The sequence below is a fragment of the Zootermopsis nevadensis genome, unplaced genomic scaffold (assembly GCF_977971745.1).
Source record: "Zootermopsis nevadensis isolate Lab colony 2312 unplaced genomic scaffold, Znev_1.0 Znev_ptg000032l, whole genome shotgun sequence".
NCBI classification, from domain to species: domain Eukaryota; kingdom Metazoa; phylum Arthropoda; class Insecta; order Blattodea; family Termopsidae; genus Zootermopsis; species Zootermopsis nevadensis.
In genome coordinates, this window is record NW_028259164.1 from 4,209,475 (window position 1) to 4,220,424 (window position 10,950).

Sequence of the window (10,950 nt, forward strand, 5' to 3'; positions counted from 1 at the left end):
TTTGTCACTGGCATTTGTAAATTTATGGTGCAGTCCGTCAGTGTTGTCATGTGCTGACTTTTCCCTACTGGAATGAGCAGTCATGTCGTCGCACCTTGCTCCCTGCCTCGTGCAGGTCGTAGTCGTTGCAAATCAATATTTTGGCTGAGCCACCAGTGGCGCAGGGGCTATCATAGTGTCATCAGTGGTGATATGTTGCATCATTTCTACATACCCAAGGCACTCATCACTGATTTACAGCTCATCATCAAGCTGAAGCCATTGCCAGATTCACTTACGAGCGCAACAAGAAACCATTGCTCTGGTCATACGGAGTGGCAACCGGTGCAATAAATTGTGGTTCCAGCTTTGTTGAGAAGCTGGCAGTCATTGTGACGCCGGTTGGTGAGATTTTCAGGTCGACTTCGCCCGACTGCCGGCCTTTACGTGCGCGTGAGCGGCTGTTCGGACTACCGGCGTGGCAGCATAAATTGCATTACAGGAACTTGGCACTGCTGGAAGTGGGCGTCACAGGGTTATGGGAACGGCAGGCGGCCGGCATAAGAGCGCGGGACGAGTCTGACTCCTCCCGGTCTTCAAGGGTTTACATGACGGTATTTCCTAGTTTCATTTGATGAATTGTCACTTGTGCATAAACTTTGCAGGGGAATTTGGTCAGAACACAACATTTAAATGGGGTCAAGGTTAAATTGTAGCGTTTGGCAACGAGGTGGATCCATATGAAGATTAAGAGGTCAATTTTTAAAACAGAGTACAGTTAGAAGCAATATTATGCAACGAGCTTAAATGGAAATGTTATTGGAGTGGGGGCGTTTTTAGGTAGTCATGCCCTGGTGTGACTGAAGAATACCTTACGGGTTGGACATGTCTGTGTGTCAGTATGATTCATGATCCACTGGATGGGGCAGAGCTTGAAGTGATGACTGCGAGGCATATTTCAAACTTATTGTAGGGTAAGTTCAGAAGTTAGAACTAGGGGTGGGATAGTCATCCCACCCTCGGCCTCTGAGTCTGTTGTGTTCGTGGGTGGCGGTGGATAACTGGCCAGCTGTCTGTTGGCCTGGGGCGAGGGATGAGACTAGGAATATGACTTCTTTAATTTGTGGGGTGTGGTCTGGAGGATGAATGTGTTCCGTGTGAGATGAAATAAAAGAAGACTGCGTAAAGCACTTTATCAAGTGTCCTCCTTTTAGTGATCTGGAGGGCGTCAGCATGTGATCGTCACATTACGGCAGACGTTCCTTTACCGAATCACATTATCCCGTGCGCCGCCACCCCCTCGACAAACCCCAAGATTCAACAGCAGCGTCTCATGTTCGGCTGGACCGCGTGTGGACCCGAGGATGAGAAGCCTTCAGTCACGTGTGAGTGTATCATTCACTTCAAGTCCCATATTACTTTTATGTGGAAATTGGGAGCTACAATGGGTAGCGTAATCCGGTCATGAAAACTAGCAATGGCTGGGGGTTCGTCGTGCTGACCGCACGTCACCTATAATGTATTTAATTCTTATGCATTATTAAGAAAGTAATCGAAGTATATTATTTTTCTTTGTTAAGTTGTGGAAGCTAACATTACCTTAGAAATATATTTCCTTCTGTAAGTTAGCATCGTTCCGAATCCCTGTCCATGCGTCCACTCCAACGAAACTGGAATTTGAAAGGTAAGAGGTGATAACGTTATTAAATGAGTCTTCTGAAAGACTGCTTGCCTCTCGAGTTGGTCAAAGGAGCAGTTCTACACGACTACCCCACCAAGGTCGCCCCTCTTTCTCCACCGTACAAATGTTAAGTACTTTGCGACCGCCACATTCTGCACTGGCATGTTCTAAAATTTGTCTTTCCTGGGCAAGGAGTTCTGTCGTACTTCGGCCCAGCTTCAATCGGATAGGAAGGTCGTGAGCCCAAATGCTGCTCTGGACATGGCAGTAAACAGAGAAGTCCCAATCCGCTTTGAGAATCGAAACCGTCATTAGATTGGCCAATCTCTTCTGGCAAAATATTGTTTATATTGTAGCAGAAGTTGTATTTGTTTTCATGCTTAAAAATTTTCACGTGTTCCACATAGCCAGCGGTTTTTCAGCGGTGGGCCTGTCCCCATATGCAAACAAAATTCCCAGAGCATTCACAATGAACCAGGAACTGTATGTTGATATGCACCGGCCATCCGATATTGAGAAATGTCTTTTAAACGAATTGAGTGAAATGATGTTAAAAGATTATGATGGAATGTTTCATTGTTTGTAAGAACTTGTTGTTTTAAGTTATCCTTTTTCATTTGGGTTTAGATTTCCTGTTTAAAGTTTAGGTCAGATGTGGGAAAGGCAAGGGATGGCGATGAAGAGTGTGCGACGTGAACAACAGAACGTTTCTGTAGGTCTGAAGTGGTGTCTCTTGGGTACGCAAGGCGAAATTAATAGTAAAAAGCAAGATATAGAAACACGATAAAATTACGTCTGATGAATCAGTGGAGTGCACGGAGTATCCATTTTTCTCAGCTTCATAATTATCAGTTAGGTGATGCAACTGTGTGTTGTGTCCCGAAATCAGCATTCAGTCCACGGAGGACCAATGAAGGACGCGTCCTTTTTAGTCTGAAACTAATCTGTTCGCACATCCTATTTGGCTGGGCCCATCTGATGATCACCTTGGCCTATTCTTCAGTCAAAGCAGTGAAGACGAGGCGGCCATTGTGTCGGTGCAGTCGAACTCTGCTCTGGGGCGTCCCTCAATATGTGGTTATGCAGTTAAGTAACGCAGTTTTAAGAAAAGCTTTTTCCGTCGGGCACGTCAGTGCGTGTTCCGTGGCTTCGAATTGCGTAGAAGTGTTTCTGTGAGTTCCGACGCGTTTTTGCAGCGAGTGGTGCCGACCTAATTCCGGCCGGTTTGTGCTTATTCGCCGATTACTGTTTTTTATGTCTGAGGACGTGCTGTTGAGCTCGCATTTATGTCCTCATTCGCGTCCTGTCTGTCTGCGCATTGTACACGCCTTGATACTGAGCGAGAGGATGATGGGGTTTGGGGATTTTGTAAATCGGCTCTCAGGGTAGCTCAGAGGTAGGGTTGAGGTACTCGTCGAAGGTCGTGATCAACGGCCAGGTAATGACGTTGTAGGTTGTACTTTAAATGAGAGACATCTCTAACGGCGAACGCACTTTTGATTTTAAGGATAGAGTCCGGCGGCGGGGCTTTTGTGAACACGGTGAAGAACCTTCGGGTTCCTTAAAGGAAGTGGGCTATTATTTGACAAGCCGAGTATACAGTCGACTTTTTAAAGAATTTCCTGCGCCGTAGAGTGAGTGAGTTTCCTGTATTCTGTGTAGGTCGTGCGCCCTTGACCCGCCTTCTGTTTCCCACGGTCATGGCCAGTCCAACGGATGATCAATCTGGTTTTCTTCAAAATCCCCACATTTTGGTTCCTCACAGTCATTCTCAACAACCATCAAATTGGCCATAAGCAGAAATAAAGCGAGAGCTGCTACATTAGCGACTGTCAGCTTCTCAAGGAAGATTTGGTTTAGTATTGCTTTAACCCTTGGGGCCCTACGTCGGACTGAGTCCGCCGCGTATTTAGCGAATTTTTATACGTGATCTGGAGTCAAACTGAGGCTGTCATCACATCATCCAAGCCTTCTTCTTTGCACCTTTTCTATCCTAGACTTCGTGTGCCTCACAATAGTGAAAGGAGGAAGGAGGAACTTATTCTGACGTGTCGAAGGAAGCCAATGTTTTGCCGTACATCATAAAGCGAAGGAATACCATCGGGTGTGTGGCTGTCGTATTTACTTAGAATATTAATATTTTATGTCTGATAAGATTATAAAACAAATATCCCATCTTCCTAGTAGGAAATTATGTTTTTAAATTATTTTTGACGCATAGAGCAATCCACCACTGACATACACACATCCAATCGTCGTCTTATCAAGCATTCTTTATGTGTAGTGACTTTATCGTTTACACTTCGTGTTGTGTTTCACTTTCCTTGTTTTGAACCGGAACGACAGGACGCAGAAAGGCACCAGTTATTACGCATCTCACTGGCGACAGTGGTACAGTCCGTGAAAAATATTTCACACGGTCAGTTTTCAAACAAGAGGAACTGTGATCCTCTCAGAACATATTTTCACCATATTCAGCAAAGCTTCTTCCGCTTTATGCAAGTTATAAAACAAAATCAAACCAGTTCATAATAGAACTTGAATTTATATAGCTTAGTGGTATTTAAAAGGGACCGCATTGGGTTAAAATGATTTCCCGCCATCGGTGAACAGTTTTGAAGGGGATTTGGGCGCCAAGGCTGTTCTTATATGGGCAGATAATCTGAGCGAAAGTCATACAATCTGAACGCCGAATATGAAGACAGTTTCTAAAACGTCCTCATTAGACTTTTTTTAGAAGTAGGTTGTGAAAATAATATGTCCATCAGGCAGTCAGGAGGTTGTAACGAAACGTCTTGAATGGTCGCACTTTCTTCATAATGACACGGCGGTCGCTCTCTCTCTCTCTCTTTCTTTCCCTCATATCTCGGCCCGCCCACGTTTGTTTTTTATTTTCTTTGAAACGTCTCATCGCCTGCTCCCACCCCGTGGGAGAAATTGCTCTCACCGAGCAGACAGCAACCTCATTGCTCCAGCACAAGGGCAAGGCGAGTGTTTCGACGGCGATCCATAGCGGATTTGGCGGTTGGACATCGAACGGTGAGTTCAGCGGCGTGATGAATCGCGTGCTGGGAATACGGCACTTTGTGTTTCTTGGTTAGCATTAGCAAATTGCTCTAGTTTCTTGGCACCCAATGTCGTGGCGTCAACAGTGCAGGATTCCCGAACAGAACGACTGACATTTTGTCGCAGAATAACTTCGAAGCGGATGTTCATGAGTACCTACTGAAGACGGCAAAAACTCAAGTCTGTAGGCAACAGGACTGCTTGTCGCATTAAGGTCATCTTCCGATTAAGATGTTTTAGGTTGTCGCCTTTAAGTTTTTGTAGTTTCATTGATGCCCGTGTTAAAGAGGTTCCAGAAGTCCGTTAGGTAGCTAAACAGACCAGGCCCTTTGTTTTCCAGTATCGGTGTTGCCTAGCAACGGAAGATTCTCGGATGCTTTATCATAACGAAAATTCATGCCTGAGGCCTTTAGTCGGCTTCCTCACGCCCTCCAGGCGCTGCCCTTAGAATGCAACCGAGGTTCTGCCGAAGATTTGCATTGAATCCTGATATCCTCAAACATTTAAGAACTGTGACTTGTTCGGAAGCTCGCCTTCCGTGCTTTCAGGAATATCATTCTCAAGCTGGACGTATCCAAAGTGCCTCAGCGTCCGCAGTTCATCTGTGAAATATCTTCCTTGTTCTCTTGTCGTCCTGTAGATCACAGTCGACACACTTATCTACTAGGGAAACCTGCTTCTCTTTGGGAGAGAGTGAGAGAAATAACTATCATGACATTGCTGTTGGAAGCTGGTCGTTGAACCGTAACATCAGACTTCCCAAAGTTTCACTAAGTTGTCTAGGCGTATAATCATCAGCTCCGAAGGCCTAAAGGGGGCGAGGGCTTGGTAAGCTGTAAAAAAATAACGCTTTTGTCAACGTTTGGAATAAACGTGCGTAATTATGGAATTGAGCCCGAGGGTTGCGACACCAGGCAGTCACGTGGCAGATTATGAACGTTTCGGAGGAATCTTCTTCATTCTCCGTTTTAAGATTTTGACGACTGCACTCCGTGGTCGTCTGTTTTGCATTTACTTCGACTCCTCACGCAAATCTTAAAGTTACCGAAACGTTACAGTTGATTGTACATTTCTAATGTGAAGATACGTCTCTGTGTTACGTTGAAGATGCCTTAGCTCATTCCTTGTTCCCGGTTTACGTATTCAAACTACTTCTCATGTTACGTAATATGATTGAGGTTCTCACTGCCGTGTGTACGAGAGTACACGGCGAACGAAGTTGCATTCTGCATACCAGAAGATGGTATTTTGGAATTAGCCACAGTTGATACAGCGCTATTAAAAACCTACTACACGCATTCCTATAGAATGGTTTGCGCAACCAACTTTGGAAGTAATTGCATGTTGCAGCTAATGTAATGAACTGTGCCACTTTGGCACTCCGCTGAAGGGTGTGGCCAGGGTTGAAGATGGAGACAGCAGGTTCCTCACGGCGTAAAAATCCGATAGTATAGTAGTGCTGAGGTTTGTAGAGGGTTTCTTTGTGTTATTTGCAGGTAAACATCGAGAAATGCATCCGTTTCGGTGGGTCTACGCGGTGAGTGCAGTCCTCGTCTGGTGTCGCTGTGGAGGTGGGTCCCGTGTGCTCATGGTTACGATGGGGGGCACCAAAAGCCACAAGATCCCCTTCCTGGAACTTGCACGTGGACTGATATCACGCGGCCACAACGTAACTTTTCTAAACGCGTTTCCTCCGGACGCTGAGGAAGCAGGACTAGAGGAGATCACTCCTCTAAACTTCGTGTTTTATGTTCGGAACTACACGAACTGGGACCTGCTGGGAGTTCGGATGAGTGGCAGAGAAGCTGTGCCTCCTGCTGACGTGCTCCGCTACGCCTATCACGTAAGTAGGGCACTCGTTGGTGAGTGCGGAAGAAACTGAGGTACAAAATGTGTTGTTTTGGGAACTTCTACTTCGATCAGGAATGCTGTTTCTTGAAAAGCATTCGTGCTCTTGACTCAGTCACTCTGCTCTTGTTTCCAGTCATGCGACACCGTGCTGTCGGACCCTGAAACACGCCAACTCATGAACTCTGGGCGCTCCTTTGACCTCGCCATACTGGACGGTGCTTACCCTGAGTGCGCACTTGGTCTCGCCTTTCATTTCCGTGCTCCATTCATGTACCTCAACAGTGTGGCATTTTACATGGGGTCGGTGTCATATGGGGGCAGTCCCGCGCCCTTTTCGGTGACACCATTCTTTGCCAGGCCGTTCACTGACGACATGGGATTCATCGACCGAGTCCGGAACACCGTGTACCTGACAGGAACAGAGATAGTGCATTCAGTGTTCATAAGCTGGTATTTGGAGGCCATGATGAAGAATTACTTCGGCGCGTCAATGCCACGTGTTTTTGACATGGCGAAGAATGTTAGCTTTATCCTTCAGAACGGACACGCTACAGTCACGTACCCGAGACCATACCTGCCGAACGTCGCAGAAATAGCTTGCATTCACTGTAGACCAACGAAACCCCTGCCGAAGGTGAGTGTTAGGTTAGGCTGGACGACTTCAATTTCGATTTAGGCTCCGTTGCCTCTCGTATGTGCACCGTGGTACAGAGAGCTGTGATCGACCACGCCCATCATACGCCTTCACTGCTGACGTACAGCCAGAGGGGGGGGGGGACTTCTGTGCTCCAGTTTATTTACTTCGGTTGAGCAAAAAGCATTTGCTTTCAGATTATTGTTAAGGTGCAGCAACTTTATTTAGTGTTATAAATTTCTTGTCCTTATTCTTCCAGCGATGATAGTTGTGTACAGACGTAACATTGATCGCAGTGCATCCAGTTTTTTGTCATCATCATCAGAGCTATTTGAAACAGCTGGGAGCAGTCAGAATTGAAACGTGCAAAGAACGCCTGCATGTACTCATTCAGATACGGATTGCGCCTTTTGGTTCCTGTGTTTTCTTTCTCGCTTCATGTAGCGAGTTTTTAAAACTGTTTAAAAAATTATGTTGTCTTCTGGGTTGTTGCGCTGTGTAGTCTGGTAGAAGGTTATCAACGTTTCAGAGGTCCTAGCTGCCTCCATCATCAGGGCAATGACTCACCACAAGGGCCTCTGAAATTCTGGTAAAATTCTACCAGATTACACGGATTAACAACCCAGAAGACAGCCATTCTTGCACTCACTGCCGTGAAACAGCAATCCTACAAAATTTTAACAAACTGCAGGAGCTGGAGCAGTTTGTGTCAGGGTCTGAGATGGGCTTCATCTACGTCAGCATGGGTTCATCCGTCCTGACTGCAAAGATGCCTGAGGTGCTCCGAATGACATTTCTCAGAGCCTTCGCCCTGCTGCCCTACCGTGTGATCTGGAAGTGGGAGACCCCTGAGAACAGCGTCCTTGACCTGCCCAGCAACGTGCTTCTGAGTCGGTGGTTGCCGCAGCAGGACATATTGGGTCAGTGAGGAACACTAGGGGTTCAGTTCGTAACCTGTAACTGCATGTTCAGGGGTCTCGCAGGATAGGAACAGTAATATCGTTCATGTAACGAAAGAGAAATATTCCTGTTGAATTTTGCGACAAATGAATTATACTGCCCATTTATACCGTACAAAGGCAAGAAAACTTTTAAAACCATTATGAGTCATTTTCTGTCATTAGAAATTCACCAAGAGAGTAAAACGTGTGGTTTGACACCGCCCACAATTCTGACCATTTTGTTCTGTGAAGTGAATATCTTTTTTGCTGTTAGATGAATTAAAAAAACAATTTCATTACGAAGTGAAAGTATGCAAACTAAACTGAAATGAAACATAGATCTAACTGCATAACATGCTCCAGTTAACCAACTCCATGTAATGCTGTGTCCTACAATTTTGTGTTTTTGTAAAATGTCGAAAAACATGAAACTTTTGTCAAAGCCTTTTACTTTATTTAAAAGGTGGCTTCTGCAGAAAATCTAGTGCTTTTTGCTGGAAGGAGCACTCAGTGGGAATGAGTGTTGTTGGGTTCTACGCAGAGTAGACCACTAATTTTTTTTCAGTACTTTTGAAGTTCTTGAATACTTATCCAGAAAGCAAGCCTGCTGTCAACGCTTTTAAGTTAGACGTACTTTGGAAATCAAGTTTTAATTATTTTGTGGTCTTGCCGTAGGTCACAATAAGATCCGAGCTTTTGTGACCCACGGGGGCTTGCTGAGCATGTTTGAGACCGTATACCACGGGGTGCCAGTTGTGACGATGCCAGTGTTCTGTGACCACGATGCCAATTCAGCCAAGGCGGTCCTGGACGGTTATGCCCTGATGCTGCAGCTTGAGGACCTTACTACAGAGAAGTTGGTGTGGGCCATCAATGAGGTCATTCATGATCCAAAGTGAGGACACAAAACATTAACCACAACCTTTTTTATTTTATTTTTTCAGTTTGATTTCAGTACCAGGGCTACCATGTAAATTAATGTTTTACCATGTAGGGGCTTTATTGATAAGCTTACTAACTCCATATTGAAGAACCCTTCCTGAGGCACTGACTTTCACTCAGCTAGTGAAGAAGTTCTCTGCAGCTTCATTACGAAGTCCACAAGATCCCGCCACTGGTCCCTGTCCTGAGCCAGATGAATCCAGTGAATCCCCTCCGTATTAATACATTCCTTTCACATTTGCATATGTCTCCAAAGTGGTCTCATCCATTTACATTTTCTGTCCAAAATTCGGTTTCAATGGGTTTTGTAAAATTGGTAGAGACATGGCATAAAAGAATGTTATGAAACATTTTTTGATTTTGTGTAACTTACGAAATACAAATAGCAGTGAATGATTAATACGTTTGCTATTGACTGTATATTATGATGTGTCTCCTACACTGAGAGTAAATTCACGATCAAAACGTTTTCTTGTTTCTTGCTATTTAATGGTGCTTTCGCATGTGTAGGTTAGAGGTCTTGAGTTGCCTTGAGTGAGGGATGCAAAATCGCAGAAGTGGAAAATAAGTGCATCTAATTTTAATATAAATGTTTAATTCTTGTAAAACCATATACTGTTAACTGTAGAAAGATACACCTACTTGAAAATAAGTTACTTTTTACATAATTAAATGTTTTGAACAATATTCATGAATCCTTGGATGTTATTCACGGGTTATTTTGTGACTATTATGTATTCAGTTATCATTCATTCACAGGTACCGAGAGGGTGTGAGAAAGCGCTCAAGATTACTGAGGGATCAACCAGAACATCCACTGAATCGTGCCATCTACTGGACAGAATATGTACTAAGGCACAAAGGTGCCTACCATCTACAATCTCCAGCCAAAGAGCACAGCGTATTGCAGTATTATCTGATTGACGTCATTATCTTCTGCTTCATAGCGGGTTACATCTGCGTGAAATTGTTCATTAAACTGAACAGTGTCGCCATTAGACTACTCATACGCTTTGTTCCTAATCCGCAGTCTTTGCCCGAGGAGGAACTGACAAGACGGAAAACGAAATTGAAATCAGAAGGCAGCGGAGTCTCCGGCAATGCAGGGGTGGACTTTAGGAATGGTCTTGTTGCATCAAATGGTGATTGTGTTGCCATGAGTGCAAACGGCATGAAAATGGTAAATGCAGTGCGCACAGCAACTTCACCTCTGAAGCTGATTCAAGGTCAGGCCAAAACTTTAAAGTTACATTGACCCTGGAGACCAAATTTCTTGATTTATTTAATGGTAAGAACTCTGAATATAAATGTGGTTAAAGACTGTACTTCTGCTACGTGTTATATATCATGCATCTTCTCTTTTGTAAGCAGTGGATGGGAATTGTTGTCATTGGTACCAAATAAAGAAATAAACTCTTGATATTCAAAGTTACAAATCTCATACCAATTTTCCTTTGCTTATCCACTGAAGTCTGAGGCAGGGTGACCAAATTCTAAAGACTAAAAAATGGGAACCCAACAATTCATATGTATATATTTAATCATTCTTGTTCTCACACATTACATACTAAATATAAATATTATTTCAACCACATTTGCAGTTTTAATATCCTACCATGAAAGATGTCTCTAACCTGATCAGTGAGTAGCATTGCCAAAAATACCCTAAATATGGAATTCAAATCATAATTTGAACAAAGATACCATGCACCATAATAATGTAATATAGTATAAGCAAAATGTAGAAGAGGCTGTGCCAGAATTTGGTTGGATTCTTTCTTTTTGACTCAAGTGCTTTGAACACGTGGTTTTGGTTAAAGATTGTTGACCTGGAAATGGAATGATATGATGTCTGT

General features: G+C 44.1%; 1 protein-coding gene across 3 annotated transcripts; it reads left to right on the plus strand.

The window, feature by feature from the left end:
• Positions 1-56: 56 nt before the first annotated feature.
• Ugt50B3 (UDP-glycosyltransferase family 50 member B3) lies at positions 57-10,514 on the plus strand. Of its 3 annotated transcripts, XM_022059742.2 has the most exons (7): positions 57-593; positions 1,194-1,364; positions 6,223-6,569; positions 6,711-7,211; positions 7,903-8,131; positions 8,828-9,047; positions 9,854-10,514. In XM_022059742.2, exons 2-7 carry the CDS (start codon positions 1,313-1,315, stop codon positions 10,347-10,349), a joined length of 1,845 nt encoding a protein of 614 aa, XP_021915434.1. In that variant the 5' UTR covers positions 57-593; positions 1,194-1,312; the 3' UTR covers positions 10,350-10,514. The 3 variants fall into 3 exon arrangements, with proteins under 3 accessions (XP_021915434.1, XP_021915435.1, XP_021915433.1); XM_022059743.2 differs by lacking the exons at positions 57-593; positions 1,194-1,364 and adding an exon at positions 2,226-2,745; XM_022059741.2 differs by lacking the exons at positions 57-593; positions 1,194-1,364 and adding an exon at positions 2,805-4,699.
• The last annotated feature ends 436 nt before the right edge of the window (positions 10,515-10,950 follow it).

Coding starts and splice junctions, on each gene's coding strand:
- Ugt50B3 (XM_022059741.2), top strand. CDS start 4,480: ATGACACGGCGGTCGCTCTCTCTCTCTCTCTTTCTTTCCCTCATATCT. Junction 4,700..6,222: donor TGGCGGTTGGACATCGAACG/GTGAGTTCAGCG, acceptor TGTTATTTGCAG/GTAAACATCGAGAAATGCAT. Junction 6,570..6,710: donor TGCTCCGCTACGCCTATCAC/GTAAGTAGGGCA, acceptor TCTTGTTTCCAG/TCATGCGACACCGTGCTGTC.